This window comes from Bactrocera tryoni, chromosome 1 (assembly GCF_016617805.1).
Source record: "Bactrocera tryoni isolate S06 chromosome 1, CSIRO_BtryS06_freeze2, whole genome shotgun sequence".
Classification (NCBI taxonomy): Eukaryota; Metazoa; Arthropoda; class Insecta; order Diptera; family Tephritidae; genus Bactrocera; species Bactrocera tryoni.
The window spans coordinates 65,791,542-65,810,278 of record NC_052499.1 but is presented as its reverse complement, the minus strand read 5'-3'; the positions used below and the strand labels follow the sequence as shown (position 1 = coordinate 65,810,278).

The 18,737-nt window shown below is 35.8% G+C and overlaps 1 protein-coding gene across 1 annotated transcript; it reads right to left on the bottom strand.

Annotated features, from left to right (window-relative positions):
* Positions 1–182: 182 nt before the first annotated feature.
* LOC120766538 lies at positions 183–15,050 on the bottom strand. The gene is made up of 4 exons (XM_040092116.1): positions 14,789–15,050; positions 2,461–2,496; positions 2,259–2,389; positions 183–991 (listed from the first exon to the last, which is right to left on the bottom strand). The coding sequence occupies exons 1-4, from the start codon at positions 14,850–14,852 to the stop codon at positions 545–547; spliced, it is 678 nt and encodes a 225-aa protein (XP_039948050.1). The 5' UTR covers positions 14,853–15,050; the 3' UTR covers positions 183–544.
* Positions 15,051–18,737: the final 3,687 nt, after the last annotated feature.

The following is an 18,737-nucleotide window of genomic DNA, read 5'->3' as shown; positions in this document are numbered from 1 at the left end:
AAAATTTAATTACTTACAACAAAGTGCATTTTAGTAAAATAGTCAAATTTTTTTTTCGATAAATTTTGCTCGAAATTTTTTTTTTTAATTTTGTTCGAATTTTTTTTCACAAAAATTTTTGTTCGAAATTTTAAAAATCTTTGTTCGAATTTGTTTTTCAAAAATTTTTGTTCGAAATTTTTTTTCGAAATTTGTTGTTCGAAAATGTTTTTTTTTTAATTTTTTGTTTTTTTCTTAGTGCAACGCCTAAAATACACAAATAGAGTTTTCTTATAATAAAATGTTTACATTTAGAGCCTTTTAAATTTGTTACGTAATTGTTTTTTTTTATAGAGAATATCCTCATATAATTACAATGCCTTTATTATAATTTTTTTTAGGAATTTTGTAGTCCTCTTATAAATCAACATGAAACAGAAAATAACTCAAACATAATGTAACTGTTTTGCGTGTGTGTGCGTTTGCATTTTTGCAGACTTCAATCGTTCACTTCACGTTTCTCCCCCAGCGCTCCTCTCCCACCGGCCTCTGTCCTCTCTCACTTCTATGGAAAGTCATAGTAAACGCCAACTTCGTCGAATCTTTCGCCCGCCAATTGTCCGATTTGTTGTAGTAACTCATTCCCCGCATTACGTGTGGGCAACTCGAGCGGTACTGCGTCGGTCAACGCCAATGGTGAATTGCTGTAGGTGCGTCGTAAACCGAAAGCCGGTAACTTATGCCAACGTTCAATATGTTGAGGGAACTTCCGTTTTTGTTGCAAATGTAGAGCGCGTTGGCGTTCTTCACGCGAGCCAGCCGTCTCACTCTTTCGGATACTGTTATCTAACGGTGTGTTGCTATTCTCACGGTTACTCTTGTGTAGTGGAAATTGTAGATGCCGTTGTTCCATGTAGTTGCGCTCTTTTGTCGAATCTGCTGATGTGTCTTCTGCACTTGTGCCTAGATGTGGTGCAATTTCAGCGGATGTGATTGCTTCATTGATGTCGAACTGTAAGTTACAAAAAATGTTCTCAATATCCTGTTTCTAAAATCTCCCAAAATAAATTATTAGTGTTTCAAAGAGAGGTTTAAAAAACAAAAAAACAAAAATTTGAACAAACAACTCGATAGTTTATCAAATAGTTTTAACAGATCGGTTTGTTCAGTAAAAGATACGCCTAAACTAGATGCGATGACTAATAGGCAGAAAAAGACCCGTGAAAAGAAGATCTACACACCACCTCTTCGTCGATTTTTGATATCATCGGCCTCAACACCCGCGCCGTTAGTTATGTTTTCTCCAGACTGGACAAGGAAGCAAAACAAGTGGGTCTGGCAGTGAACGAGGGCAAGACGAAATATCTGCTGTCATCAAACAACTGACTTGGTTCCCATGTACCTGTTGACAGTCATAACCTCGAAATCCTAGATATTTTCGTCTATCTTGAAACCACCATTAATCATCAATAACAAACATCAGCCTTGGAATTCAACAGAGAATCACTCTGGCGTTGGACTCAGTAGGCAATTGAGAAGTAAAGTCCTCTTTCGACGAACAAAGAGCAAATTCTATAAGTAACTCATCATCCCCGTCCTGCTATATGGCGCAGAAGCATGGACGATTATAACATCTGATGAATCAGCGTTACGAGATTTCAAGAGAAAAGCTCTTCGGAAAATGTATGGCCCTTTGCTCATTGGCAATGGCGAATACCAAACTGAATGGAACGATGAACTTTGCGAGAAATACGACGACTTTGAGATAGTTCAGCGAATTTAGAGACAGCCGGCTAGGTCATGTCGTGCGAATGGATTAAAACACTCCAGCTCAGAGCGTATTCGACGCAGTATCCGCTGGGAGAAGCAGAGGAAGAGGAAGTCCTCCATTCCATTAAAAATACCAGGTGGAGAAGGACTTGGCTACATCTTCAATTGACGCCAAACAGCAAAAAGAAAGAACGACCGGCGCGCTGTTGTTTTTTGTCATTTGAGGCCTGCTTAGATATGTGACACTAGTTTTTGCAGTTTAAAATTGAAGCAAAGGATATTTTTTCATCTTTTTCCCGGTATTTGAGAGAGACACCCATTATAAAATCATGTGCTATGAAATATTTTATAAAAATTCAAACCAATCGTAAGAAGTTTGACTAATAATCCGGAAGGTATAACGAAAATCTTTAGGCAGTATATTCGAAAAAGTGGAGGTGTTCTTTAAACAAAGCAACGACTATTGGGCAAAATTCTAAAATAAAATAATAAAAGTTCTAGATTCTCACCTTGTTAGCCACAAATCGACTAGCATTATCATCGTCCAGCAAATTTAATTGGTTGCCGCCACGTGAATTTCTCTCCACTAGCCGACCTTTACTGCCGGCGACCGCCGAGCCACTGGAGCGTTTGCCATGCGCTGTAAAAAAGTTTTTTCATAGAATTATGCTATTGTGCCACAATATAAATTGCTTTCCAGCTGTTACTCACCACCCCAACATGAATGCCCATACTCCAAACAAGAACCTGCGAATAGAAGAGAAACAAAGTTGAAAAAAATTCAAAAGTTCAAAGTCTATTTATGTGCATCCATACTATATATATATGTATGCGTATGTCCCATATATGTAAGTTAATTTTAAGTCACTGCCGTCACCAGCACTTACTGAAACGTCAAATTCAATTTACAGTTACTTGCATTTAGCGTCTATTTTAAAAGTACAACAGCTTAGCAATACAACAAATCAAAACTCATAAATAACAATTTGCCGCAAACTTGTTGCACTTTGGCCCCAGCCCCTCGCCGAGCGCCATTCGTTTCATTTTCTTTTTCTAAAGCAAACATGGTGTATTTATAGCAATATTTTATGGGTGCTTCAACTGTCAGCTGTCAACTGTCATCCGAAATTAGCATATAAAGCCTTGTTGCGGAATATTTTTAAGTCTAACTGTATTAATAGATTAACGGCTAAATATATTTATAACGCAAATTAAACGAGCTGATAAGTAACAAATTGTAAAGTTTTGAATGGAATTTACTTCAAATATACTCAAAATTTTTGCTAAATATAAGTAGGTCAATTTGTGAAATTTATCTTTATAAAATAAGCTTTGAAAATTATCAAGAATTGCTCCATCATGATATATTTGTGATGAAAAGTAGTGTCGAAGTGGTCTCATCTCTAGTAGTTATAACGGGTGATCCAACCAGAGGTATTTTTTTTCAATAGCCTTTTCTGGACAGATCACGCGTAAGTCGTGTCAAGTTGTCATGTTATTTTGGTTCAATATTACGTCCAGCTCGCAGTGAAGAAAATATAGCAGCCGCAGCTGAAAGTCTACTCGAAGACCGGGAAGAGTCAAATCGGCGCCGTTTTCAGCAGCTCGGACTCGTGGAGCATTTTATGTTTAGTGTAAGAACGCTCGATCTTCTTAAGCAATGTCGTTTCGCTTTATGGGCTCTTGAAAAGTTCCAAGCAGATCCGACGTTTTCGAGCCAAATTTAGTTAAGCGATGAGGCTCATTTCTGGTTCAAAGCAAGTAAAATTGCTGCATTTGGGACGAAGAGCAACGTGGAGAGATTCAAGAGCTGTCATTTCATCCAGAAAAAAAAACAAACTATTTGAAGTGGTTAGAATCATTGGTCCATATTTCTTCAAAATGATGGCCACTTCTCGCACATCGCATCAATCAGTGGATTTATTGAGAGAACACTTCAGTGAGCAGATAATTTGACCTTTTGAGCTGGTCGATTGGTCAGTAAGGTCGTGTGATATCACACCGTTAAACTTTTTTCTGTGGAGATATGTAAAATCTAAAGTCTTAGGGGACAAACCCACTTGATTCAGGCCATGGAGCAAAACATCAGGCGTGTCATTTGAAATGCTTCAACGAGTCATCGATAGGTGGACTCAACGGATGGACCATCTGAGACATAAGCGCGGCCAACAATTGAAATAGATAATCTTCAAAAAATAAATGCCAAGGAATGTTCTTGCAAATGATAATAAACTTTCTCCATTAAATTTGAAGCGTCTTTGTTTTTTCATCAAAAAATTAGGGAACCAAATAGCTCCCCTTTAATATAATTTTTTTCTCAAACTGTGTTTTTTAAATATGTATAATTTTAATACATATGTTACAGTGCATATTTTTTTAATAATTCCCAAAAATGGGTTTTTTTACCATCACAGTGTGGGACCCAAAGTATACACAATCCATATCCACAGATTTGCTTCATGTTCGTCTAAGATGAAAACAGCCCGTGTGAATTCCCAAAATAAACTTGCTAAGAGATCGGCGATTCACTGTTATGATTTCGACTCGACTTTCACCGCTAACTTGACCGTCGGATATTATATGAAGCCTAGTTCATCTGCGTTTTTCTCAACAGGATATTGACAGGATGTTGATCAGAACCCGAAATTAATTGTTTTTTCGACTGTAAACTAAAATGTCAGAGGTAGCCGCTACCGTTCATCTCGAAACTGCGTTTTTGAAGTCGGTTAGCAAGATTTCTCGGGAACTACTCAACCTATTCTTAAGGACTTGGACGAAGGATTTTTTTTCGATTACAACTATTTGAAAGAAAGTGTCAGGAAATTTTCACTGAAATTTTAATTTTTTTGTAAAAATTTCTGCCAAAAATCCAAATTTCAGTTGCTTTTTCCTTCGCCCAAGTTCTATGTTAAGGTTTTAACTAAAACACATATTTTTCACTTTAGATAATCCTGTAAGGAGTTATCCTGCCAACGTGAGCCCATCTGTTTTCCGAGGGGTCACTGGAAATGGACCAAGTTTAAAATATTTTTTTTTCCTAAAATTGCAGAATTTTTTGGTTAATAGTGTAGGTTTGTAACAGTAAAAAATTCTAATAAAATATTTCATTTTTTATATGAGAAAAATTTTTTGAAAAAAGGCTGTCTTGATTCAAGGAAACCCATGTAACCCCTTAACTGTATTTCTGCACTAAAAGGTTGTTCTTTTACATTCCCAGACATTAAATCACAGTTTCTTATAGAGATAAAATTGCGCTCTAATTTTTCAGTTAAAGATCTTAGTGCGTTGCTAACGGCGTCTACCTTGCGCGCCAGCGCTGACTTCTGCTGCCACGAAGCTAACTCAATCCATTCGTGGATGATGTACGGCTACTATTAGCGTAAAAGCTGCATAACCTTAAACTAACGAACAACAGAAGCTTCAAACAACAACAACTACAAAATAATGCACATAACACCATAAGACACAGCATTCATCTGCTGAAATGGCGCGTTAAGAATAGAGTAACAACAACAAAAGCGAGCATATAAACCTGCACACACATCAACATTTGTGCAGAGATGAGCACATGTGGTTGTAAATCTCATTGAAATGAATGTGAGAGAAAATGTGAATGAGTTCGTGTGTGAGTGTGTGCGTTAACAACATGTTGAATGCTGGCCAAACTACAGGTACTTCCATGGAGAATTATTTGTCATGGTTTATGAAAGCGCACATAATGGACGCAGCCAGCTGAGGACACAAGCACACAAACGTACATACAATCACTTGTGCGAAGGTATGCATGTGTGTGTGTGTCGCGCAGAGCAGCTGCACATGTTTAGACCGCGCTAATAATCTCTCAAGTGTTGCGAAATGTTGTGGAGCACGCGCATCTTTTCACGTGAACACATAGCTACATACATGTACATAAGTATTTATAGAAATACACACTTCTCACTGTGCATTTTTGCCATTGCATTGGAATTTTTTCATTCAAAACTTATGTTAAGATTCAAAGTCTATTTTTAGTCAACAAACGAGTCAAAAGCATTCACCAAAACTAAATTGTGCGCGTGTGTGTGTGGGTGTGCCACGTTCACGGCAGCCAACTGGTTGTCTAATCACACAAATTACTGCGTTTCCCGCTTCGTCTTTTCATGCAAAGTATAAGAAATGCACAGAAATAGACAACTTTATTAGAATACCTGTGGAGTTGTGTCCATGTTTATATGTATGCATGTATGTATGTATGTATGCGGCGTGTGCGCATTCACTAGACTGCGCATAAGAATATCCTTTCGCTCACGCCTCGGCAAGGCGATTTTTTCATGCTGCAGTTGCATAAATAATGACCAAAGATATTGCAGCTGCGAACTTATGCCGCCAAAGCTGCTAATGTAGATTAATACCGAAAAATTGCCATGTATTTGCAGCACAACCGCACGTGGCATCAACAGGAGCTTCGATATGAGAATTTTCCCCTGCTGAATCCCTCTTTATGTGGGAAGTAAGGATTTAAACAATCACTAGTCGCTAGTGGGTAGCGATTTTTGCAATGGATAAAAACATCGAGCAAAGAATTTGTTTCAAATTTCGTAAGCGGAATTAATGCGAATGTTAGAAAAGGCTTAAGGTGACTCAGTTTTATCAAACCACAAGCCCACAAGGTACAAAGCCTTCAAAGACGGTTCAGATATCGAACCTATCGCCTAGTTCTGAACTACCTTCGACCTCTTCAGCAAACAAAAATATTAAAAAAGTGAATAGTGTGGTGCTTGAAAAACGTCAGGCAAGTGTTAGAGAGGCTCGAACTCTTTCGTGAGTCCGTTCGAATGATTTTGATGGATATTTTGGGTATGAAACGCGTTCTTGCTCGCCTCGTTCCAATAAAGCTTAATTTTTTTTTCAATAATAGTACCGTAAACAGATCTCTTTGAACATGCTTGATCATGCGAATTCCGATCCCTCATTCATGGAAAGCATTATAACTGCCGATGAGACTTGAGTGTATGAGTTTGATATCCAAACAAGTCAACAATCATCGGAATGGAGGGAAAAAACGAGCCGAAACCAAGAAAAAAACACGCCAAAGACGCTAAAACATCGAGGTGTTGCTCATTGTTTTTGTGTGAGATATATGTATACATAATTGAACTTCAGACAGAAACCTGACAATTGGTTTTGTGTATATCAAAAATGGATTGAAACAGGCCAATACTTCCTTGAGCCCCCATATACCTTATATAAAGATTTCCGACTTTATACCGCATTTATCGGGCAATATGTGAGTTCAATTGAAAGAGGTACAACTTTGTGCTTAGAATGAAGAAACTCGGGAAAAAACTTATTCCAGACCCCATATAACTAACAAGTCGCATGTACCTGAAGACACTTCCCTGACTTTAATCCTTGCAAGTTGCTGCAGTTTACTGCTTCATAGAGAAATATACGAACCTGGAGGTAGGCAATTGAGAAGCAAAGTCCTCTCTCGACGAACAAAAACCAAACTCTATAAGACACTCATAATTCCCGTCCTGCTATATGGTGCAGAGGCCTGGACGATGACAACAACTAATGAATCGACGTTGCGAGTTTTCGAGAGAAAAGTTCTGCGAAAGATTTATGGTCCTTTGCGCGTTGGCCACGGTGAATACCGCATTCGATGGAACGATGAGCTTTACGAGAGATACGACGACATTGACATGGTTCAGCGAATTAAAAGACAGCGGCTACGCTGGCCAGGTCATGTTGACCGGATGGACGAAAACACTCCAGCTTTGAAAGTATTCGACGCAGTACCCGCCGGGGGAAGCAGAGGAAGAGGAGGACCTCCACTCCGTTGGAAGGACCAAGTGGAGAAAGACCTGGCTTCGTTTGGAATATCCAATTGGAGCCACGTAGCGAAAAGAAGAAACGACTGGCGCGCTGTTGTTAACTCGGCTATAATCGCGTAAGCGGTGTCTTCGCCAATAAAGAAGAAGAAGAAGGAGGTTCCACCGTTTATTCCATAGGAAAAGTGCTCAGTACTGAACAGATGTATTCATGAAACTTTCTCAGTATATTACTTATGTGAGAATGTAGAGAGAGATAAACTTCAGATTCTTAAATACCTAGAAGTTTATTTTATTCTGATCGAACTACTAAAAAATTTTTATCAGCAAATGAGAGAGGACTTAGAATTGTAGAACTCTGCGGTTTTGAACTCTATTACACAAATATTTTCTAGAAAAGTAAGTGTTTACGCAGCCTGAATCTAAACAAATACCCAAAACATTGGAATAATTTTTACGATTGAATAATCCAACTCAACATTTTTCTGTCTGTTAAATTTTAAATATTGTATTTTTAAGGTCCCTTCAAATGTGTAAAATGAGTTTTCAACGCTGAGGTGTGTTACAACTCAAATGCTAATATACTACAATATATCTAACTCACCTTAATAAACTGTGATGCTTAGCAACAAACCCACCCTAACCTCCTTTCGAACCGCGTTTACATATAATAAATACCAAAAAAACCAACCGGTTGCTGACCCACAATTAGCCATAGAAAAAACGGTTATCTGGTATGTTAAACGCCTACTTAACGGTGTCATTAACGATTATACTCGTACATACATACATATCAACAGTTAATACCACGACTTAACATAACAAGCACTTTGAAGGATGTGCTCAACTTGTTGCCGATATGCTTTATGTGCTTCACCCATACATACCCACACACACATGTATTTGTGTTAAAGGATCATAACCGCATGTGTGAGTATATAATTGCGCCATTAACCTGACTCATTAATCTCACATTGACTCTTCATAGCATTAGTTGACTCTTGTTGGACTATACTCTAAAAGGTAATTAGGATTTTGAGGTTTAATTGAAGTGAAAGAGCTGCATGTGAAGTATCTCTTGGGATATTAAAATGATTTTAATTTTAATGATATTTTTATGCTTTACACTATGAAAAAAGCTTAATCGCTTGTATGCTTGAGCAATGCTGTTTGAAGCTAGCTCTCAACTTATATTAGGTTCGTTGGCGAGAGGATCATATATAGAATTTGAAGTACGTTAGTTTTATAAGTTCTTTGTAGTTGGGAAAAAATTATGATTAAAGAAACTTTGACCCCAAAGCGAAAACTTGATAAAGCATATACACATTTTTTGTGGGGTTGATATACAAGGTGTGCTCCAAAGTAAATAGGACTTAAAAAAAAAACAGAAAAAATGGATTTCCGGCAAGATCAATTTAATTTATTCAAAATAGTCTTCTTCCGCTTCAATACAGCTTTTTTCACGGTCCAAAAGCATATCGAACGAGTGTTTTAGCTCATTGGAGGGTATTACCGCCAGTATGCCGGTACAAGCCTTTTGAATGCCCTCTACGTCTGCATAATGCTTTCCTTTCATGGGTAAAGGCATTTTTCCGAAAAGGAAGAAGTCGCACGGTGCCACATCAGGTGAATACAGAGTGTAATTAATGGTTAAAATGTTTTTTTTGGTCAAATAATCCTCCTTCGAATGTTAGATTCTGAACAATTTTTGGTCGTCAGTCAATTTGTGCGGAACAAACCAAAAACATCTGGTATTTTGAAGTTCTTCTGTATATTATTCCTAACAACAGAATCAATATGATCGATCTTTAAACTGCATATAAGAGATGACTCTTCTTCAATTTACCAAACTTCTTGGTTGTTAATATAATCCTTGGGATCCTTTATGACATCCCATATACTACTCTACCCTCTATTCTCAAAACACCAGCAATCTACACGTTTAAACTCCTTATTATGGACTCTCTGCATGAAAAGAAATGGAAGAGAATAATTGCTATTGGAGTTGTATGAAAGTCCGTAGACGACTTGACGTCTTCAACTTTAATTGTCTCAGAACACCTTATAAGATTGAAACAAAGTTACCTTAGATAATATTTGTTCCACCTTAAATTATTACCATTACTATTTCATTTCTTTCGAGGTCGCCATTTTGAAACTTTACCGTTGCAAATCAAAGAATTAATTCTAATACGTAAGCTCTGGCAAAAGTTGAATATGTCTATTCTGAGGACAGAGGTCGAATATCTTAATATTTTACCCGAACATTATGCCACACGTCAAACTCAGAATGGCGGGCGAGTCCATTACTCAAGTTTGAAGAGAATATTCAATTATTTTAGAATTTGGGTCATCATTACATTAGATATCGTAGATTTGTTTGCGAAATATGACTTTTATTTCGCGATAAAAAATTCAAGTCTTCAGAGGCTTTAAGCGATATAGCTAACGTAACTACGTCCCAAAGAGGAAAACTAGTCATGGAACCTTAATATATTTCTAAATCTGCTTTACTGGAATCTATGACAAACCCATCTATCCATTACGAGTCTAGGCAGGTGTGTTTCGGTTATTAATCATCGATCAATCGTAGTTTTCAACCCACGTCCATGTTTATTACTCTGCGATATTAAAGTCACAAAGATAATCGGCGTTAGGGATATAGATAGTTTCACGGATTAACTAATATTGACGACAGATAATCCCACAAAATGTAAACAACAACAAAAGTACGGGAAATCGCAACTAAACCAGTGTTGTTTGGTAAGTGAAAACTATTTTTATACCCATAATAGGGTATAATAAGTCATGGTTGAATAAATGGTGATACAATATATATATATATATATATATTTTTGTAGAATCTCCGACGTTTCCTTGAGGGTGTTACAAGCTTCGTGCCCAACTTATTATCTATAATGTTCCGATATCGAAAGTTCCGACAAATGAACATTTTTTTTGGGAGAAGAAAAAGACGTGTGCAAAATTTCAGGCCGATATCTCAAAAACTGAGAGACTTGTTTGTGTATTTACAGAATGCTAAGTGGACTTAACTGGTCACGCTAATCATGTATGTATATACTTGTATATATGTATGTATATATGCTCATTTGTCGGAACGTCCGCTATCGGAACACTATAGCAAATAGCTGTCATCCAAACTGAATTATAAAAATCATATCTTTGTATGGAAAACCTTTTTATTCGACAAGATATTTGCACGAAATTTGAAACGAATGATTTTTTAAGTTAACAGTATAATTTCCGGAGAAGTTGTTTAGATCGGACTACTACAGCATATAGCTACCATACAAACTAAGCAATTAAAATGATGCCCTTGTGTGGAAAACTTTTTTTATTTGTGAAGGGTATCACAGCTTCGGTGCAAACGAACTTAACTTCTTTTTGTTGTTTTGACGACCAAAAACGAGCGCGATTAGCTTGGATCTCCTCACAACAACAATAATAACAAGCGTGGAGAATAAGCAAAATAACGGCATGCCTGACGGCCAAAAACGAGCGCGATTAGCTTGGATCTCCTCACAACAACAATAATAACAAGCGTGGGGAATAAGCAAAATAACGGCATGCCTATCAGGCGGCGGAGATATAACATGTTTGTGGCTATTTGTTTCACATTTTTCCCATACCGTTATACCGTTCCGGCGTTGGCGTCAGCGAGCAACCAGCCGCGAATTCCAACAGTTGCTGACGTTGCTGTGGCATAACGGTGGTTGGTGTTACCATTTAGCGTGACACCTTGACTAGTTCACATACATATCGCAAGAATGTCTCTTTTACGCCGAATGCAGTTATTTCTCTTCTTCTTTTTTATCAATTTTAATACTATGGTGGTGCTTGTTTTCCAGAAGGGATTAATTTACGACCGCAATTAAAACTGTGTACGCACATACAACCCCACGCTTTGTGTATGAGTTGTATAGCAATTATTGTGCCGGTTTTTATTTTTATTGCAGTTATGTGATGATAGGTGTACGTATGTACGTAGAAGTTCTAGGCAAAACATTGCTGTCGATAGAGTGAAAATAATCATGAAACAAAAATGTGTCACACAACGGACGTGAGTCCAGTTTAATTCGAGGTTATGCATACATATTTATACATACGTATATGACTATATGCATATGTATATGTTTAGTACATACATATGTACATATACCTTGTGGGTTTTTATGTGTGGTATACTTTTATACTTATGTACACCAACCATAACCTTACTCTTTCTAATTTTTATAGTTTTCATGTTGTTTTTGTTTAACGTTTGTGCATATTCCTTGAACAGTTATACAAACCGCTCATACATCTTATCAGCGTTTTGGGAATTACGCCAATAACCGTCACTACATACCAATAGCAGGTTGTTAAATACATGGACTTTATCCCGCTTGTAAATTAAATGCCAGCAAAGTGAAAAACAATTCGTTTTATGGCGGTATATGTATGTATGTAAATTGGTGTTGAATATACAACTACCGTTAGTTAAATAATAATGCATGATCATATTTAATAATATTTATTTGCATGAATTATGTCTCCCGTCGCAGAATGTTCTGCAAGTTTATGGCTAAATAAATGGAATATTTCCTACTCATGCCTATACACATACTTATGTATGTAATACACTTATAAAAACAAACAAAAAGATAACTTGCACCTTTACAGATTCATTTTTTTATAGTATACAAGAATGTTAAATGAGCTTTAACTTCATTTTGATCGGTCAGTGTGTGTGGCATCAATATCTTATAGAGCTCCGATATGGGCGGTTTCAGAAATGAGCAGCTTCATGTAGTGGAAGGGACTTGTGCAACATTTCTGTTATTTCTAGTTCGCGTAATCCTCTAAGATGACCATCCTGATCATTTATATATACATACATATTCTTTATAGAACTCCGATTTTTCATTCTGGGTTTTACAAACTTCGTAGTAAAATTTTTGCCACGAAATGCGTTTTTTTTTGAAGAAGCCTTCTACTTTATAAAGAAGTAAATATAAGAAAAATATTCGCAATTGTCAATTTAATATTTAATGTAATATAATAATCTTCGATTTCGTAAAATTTTGAATTTCTTTGATCCCCTAGCCGATCCTCACGGGGACCTTCGAAAGAAAGTTTCTAGCGGTGGGTACGATTTTTCTGCAACATAGCGGCTCCCAAAAAAAAGACAGATTTTGTGAAAAGTTTCCACTTCAAAGTACCTTCAAGATTCATTACCGAAAATCCTAACAAATACGTTTAAAAAGGTTATTTGACATTTCAAATCAATTGGTTCAACCGTTTAAAAGAAATGGTCGAAAATATCTTTTCAAGAAAAACGCATTTTGGGAACATGCAACACTTATATACTTGGCGATCTTTATGCAATTTTACACAGGTTTTTGAGATACAATTCTTAAAGACTTGGACGAAGGATTTTTTTCGGATTACAACTATTTAAAAAAAAAATTACGCGGAATTTTCACTGAAACTTTACTTTTTTTTGGTAAAAATGTCTGCCAAAAATTCAATTATCTTTTTTTTTCTTCATCCAAGTTCTAAGTAGATATAGATGATTCTGTAAAGAATTATCCTGCCAACGCTGGCGCAACTTTTTTCCAAGGGGTCACCGGAAATGGCGCCGCAACAGTCGAGTTTATAACATTTTTTTTTTTAAAGTTTCAGAATTTCTTTGTTAATAGTGAATGTTTCTAACAATAAAAAATTCTAATAAAATATTTAATTTTTTATATGAATAAAAATTGTTGAAAAAAGTTTGTTTTTCACCAAAGGGAACCTATGTAACCCTAAATTAAATATGAGGTACGAAGGTTTAATTGTTTTCAAGTGAATATAAACATACTTTTCCACAGAGTTTCCAACTTTAGTTTAGAATATGAAAAAATATTGCTCTTAACAGTCTCCTAATCAGAAGCAAAAGGTTCTAAATTTGACATAAATTTCATAAAAAAAACACTGAAACGCATTATTTTAGTATACTCTCGATTAACTTACATCAAAAATGCTTTATCTCCATATATCCATATCTAATATTCAAAAAAACATTTGCTTAGATTTCTAATAGACACACGACTTCATTGTAGATTGCAATATAGAAAATTCAGAAATATATTTAAGTTTCATTTTCTGATAAATTCAGATCCTGAGACTGGTTTAATCATCTCATCATAAAGCACACCACTAAAATTATTAATTTTAATGCTGCCTCTTTTGGGCATAGTTCTGTCGAATGTACCGCTAAAAGATTAAGCATATATGATACTTTATTGAGAAACAAACATCATATTTGGCACAAAATCCAAATGATTAAGAAAAGGCGAATTCTCAAATTAATAAAACCCTCTATAGTTCTGTCCAGGCTCGACTAGTTTTAAACTACCTCGGCCCATCTAGTGATCTCGTACAATAAAATAATGTTCAAGACTTTGATTTTGATGTGAGGCAGAATGTTATAGCTTCGGATGTGCGTAGTCTAAACACTCCTATAAGACTTTTTTCATTAAAGAGTTTATGGCTGAAATTAACATAGAGATATTCCTTATGAATTGAAATAATACAACTCAAGAAATCTGAAGGAAAAATTTGCTCTTGATGTACTAAGACGTGTGTGTAATATTTAAAGTGTCTTCATTACGATTTTCACTTCAAAAACTTTCCATCACGTACTGCCATTTTTTTTATTTTAGGAAAGTGTAGGGTAAATTTTCCTAAACTACAGCAGAAAAGTTCTACTTTTTAAGAAATGTTTACTATAATATTCGGTTTTAGCAACCCAAAATTAGCAAGAAACAGCCTCTAGCATCACAGTCGCAAAATGCCTGTAAACTATTGTAATCTACTGTATTTCTCGGTTTAGAAATTACACTGTACGGCCTTGAACTAAATTATTACTTTTTGCTCTTTGAGTATAAATCAATAGGTTAAGAATGGTTCCTAGTGAGATTTAAATGAACATGCTTTGAATTTGGATGCCCATTGACTCTGAACAAATACTAAACTTAAACTATTTTGAAAATACAACTTGGTCATTCTTGATTGACCATGAGAAAAGCTTTTGTTTTTAAATAAATTAAGTAAGATATTTCTCTTCTAGAGAACATTGGTTTTTAACTGAAAGTTTATATTATATTTGCAAGGACAGATCGCGTTTTAACGTTTCACTAAATTTTCATTCATAGAAAAAATGAATCTAAAACTTTATTTACCTTGAACATTCGACGAAAATATCGAACAAATTAAAATAGCTACAAAAACCGTTGAGCGCCACATATTTAAAATGCAATTTTCAATTTCGAACTATTGAATTTGGGTATTCACTTTCAGTTAAACATTTTATTTACGATTTGTACACAACAAAAATGCACTTTCTTTGTCAACCAAATATGAAGAACACGAGAAATTTTCCGCACACAATTTTTTCACACCTTCGACTCGCTGCTAAAGCGACCGTTAAACTTTTGAAATAGACTTTTGCAAACGTTGTGCGCAAATAGCAAGCAACATTGGCTTTTATACAAAAATCTGCAATGTTGTAGAAACCAATTCGCAGCCGTCAAAGGCTAAAAGGCGCATATGAAAAGTAACAAGAACAGCAGCAGCTGCAGCGCTGCGACGGTAACGACAACATTATTAGCAGCGTGGAAGCAGCGCAGCCGCCAGCGATAAAAAACGGCAAAGCCGAGCGCGGCATCAACAGTGTTAAGAATGATGTTAAATAACAAGAATGAGTAACAGCACAAGCAACAGGTGAAAATCCAACGCAACAGGCTGCTGAAACAACAGTGCTGTTAACACCGACGTTAACAGCGATGCCGAATGCAGGCGCACCATGCGTATACGTAACGAAGCAAAGTTGCGAGCGTTGGCGAACGAACAGCGAATATTTCGCAAATTTGTTAGTGCATGTGTATATGTTAGTTAAATATGTAAATGTATACGAGCATACCATCAACCAATGAAGCTGCGAATTAGAGCACGAAGTTTTTGCTTTCAGCGTGGGTCTTATCACTGGTGTTATTATCACCGATGAAGTTCGTTCGTGCCGTTTTCATTGCTGCTTGTTAAGCGTGTGCATGCTGTTGTGATGTGTATTCTTGCAGGCAGCGCACATGTAGGCTGACCACTAAAAGCTTAGCTGAACGCTTATGAAGACAAGAAACGAATTAAATTTTTCTTTAAGGAAATGTATTAGCTGCGCGGGAAAATTTCGAATATCCTTAAATATTAACAATTTCGTTATGCTATACATTATACAGTTGCTATGATGGCATTCTGTTTATTAATTTTTATCATAAAATTTTTAATTTAAGATTTCCCTAAATACACTTCTGCTTTGTTTGGATTAGAAACATACGCGTAAATCATAATAAAATTCGTTACAGAGAGCTTAAAAGCCATGAAAATTCGACTTATGGGTGTGGAAATAATCGTTGTACATATAAGGAAATTTGGTATGAGAGAATTTATTTTATAAAAAGCAAAACATATCAAAAATTTAATGAAGTTTAGAAAATTTAGTCGTAATAAGAAGAGAATTTAGTCGTGGTAAGCTCGTAATAGAAAAGTACGATTGTTAATGCCTGAACTAGCTTTCTGGTTTCCAGTAATTAATTGATGTGCTAAAAACGATTGATGATTTCTGTGAAATCATTAGTAATAATGAGATCATGCAAGATCATCTTATAGTGATTGAAGACTATTGATGTTATATACATATTTGTATATGTACATAATATTGAAGTTTACTTTTACCAGGTATACCGGTAGGAAATGAAATTTTTTTGTGGAAATGAAATACTAATTTGAAATGGCAAAGTAAAAAAAAAATTATTTAAAGTATTGACCATTGCTTTTTACACATTCTGCCTACTCTTCTGGCAAATGCTCGTTTTTTGAAGTAAGCCCATCAAACATCCAATTTTCGACTTCTGTGTAGGGATTGAAGTGCTGTTCAGCCAATGCATGTCGCATCGATGAAAACAAATGGTAATTAAAAAGTGATGCCCTGGTAAATACGGCCAAGTACTTTCATTGTATCCGGATCATGCATGGATCAAATTGATCATTTGTTGTCTGTAGCGTTTAGTATTAACAGTTTCACTAGGTTCTAGAAGCTGATGGCTTTTCTGATCCCACCAAACACAGAGCATTGCCTTCTTACCGAGTCGAACAATCATTATCTCCGAAAACAACTTTTGTACATTGCTTCTGATAGAGTATATGTTTCTTTTTTAACTTCCAAAAATTAGTTCATTAATATAACACAGAGAAAACTCTTTTCTTAATATATTTATAAATACATGTAACTTTATTTGAATTTTTAATATTCCCTAGTGACTTACACATAATACGAGTAAAATACCGGAAGTTCATAAATAAAAGTACGACAACAAATAATGACGACAGCGTTTCGGACTTCCCCACATTTTGCATACTTTTATGCGCGGCGCGCCAAATAAACATTACACACATGCTTACACTCGAAGCAAAACGTGTAGCAAAAATATATTGAAACACGTAAGGAAAGGCTAAGTTCGGGTATAATCGAACATTTCATACTCTTGCAAGGATTAAAGCTGGGGGTACGTAACGCTTCTTAGTTAGAGGGCACAAATGTGCACCGTTATTAGAAAAACACGCTCTCAATTCACACATTGACCATTATTTTCTATTTCAAAATCAACTATAGGTACTAGGGTCCACATCCTCGGCACCTGGAGGCTTGAATAGTTTGAGAGACATGTACATTAAACCTATTAGGGTCAGCCCACTTTTTCAAAAATTTTAGCCCAATGGTGATTTGTGGGCATGGTAATGGTCCGCTTACACCCCTCAAATAAATCGTCGTTACTTTTTTGCCGAGGAATGTATACAAGTACGAGTATAGCGAGTTTCATTACGAAATCTCAATTTTTGCTCAAGTTACAGCTGCAGGACACACGAGGGACAGACAAACAGTCACTAGAATTTCAACTTGTCTCATAATTCTGATTATTTCTATATAACTATATAATCCTATATCTAACTCGATTAGTTTTAGGTGTCACATACAACCGTTAGGTAAACAAAATTATTATGCTCTGTAGTAACATGTTGCAAGAGTTTAAAAATTACGAAAATGTTGTAAATGAATACCAGCATTGTTGTTGCGCTCGTAAATCAAGTGCGATTTTATACGTCATGTATACGTCATGCACGTACTGGCCTACGTTGCCAAGTCGAAATGCTGACGTTCATTAGATGCCGTACTGTTGGCAATATGGGTTTGTTTTATCGTTTTAGGGAATAACTTCCTAATTGTTTGGTCATTACTGTAACATTTTCAAAGTTGTATTTGCATATAGTTTACTGTTATATAAAATTATTATTATATTATAGTATACTATACGCTTTATTCGTATGTAGGTCTGAGTAGAGCTTTCAGAAAAAAATATTTTGGATAGGACTATATCAAATCAAAACTCCAAGACTAAGTTTTTTCGATACTATGGTATAGATTTCACTATCTGATGGTGGTTTCTCTTCTTATCATTGAAATTTGAGTAATAATAATCAAACTGTACAAATAAAATCGTATGCTGCTAATTACCTTGCAAAGTAATCACCTTCGCAATCGTATACTCAATAAAATATATTCCTACGAATCGTATTACGTTTTCTCTTTAAACTTACACGCTAATCTATTTTTAAATATAAGATACAACAGTTGACAAATAAGCCAAGAGAATGAGCAAATTAGTTTGAAGCAATTACCCTAAGGTCGTCCTATGGGCATTATGCGATTGAGCCAATATCCCAATTACGTATTCATATGCTAATATACACTTTTGTATTTACATGCATATATTTATAAATACACTCATGTGCCCTGTTGGAATTATTAGTTAGGTGAACGCAGCTTTTAAGTCATTTGCATCATATTCTCATTCATGAATTTTATTCATGAAGTTCGCACAACAACAAATCGGCTACAGAAAGTGTCTGAGCCTTTAAAATACAGAAGCGAGCGCCAGAGAAAAATTAAGAAGAGCTAGTCAATATCCAAAGGCTGCTCTTTGCAGCTAAGCCTGAATCAAGTGGCTTTGTAAATAATATATGAAGGCACTTAATTACAAGAAGACGTAATTTTGACAGCTCGTGGCGGCCAAGTTTGTT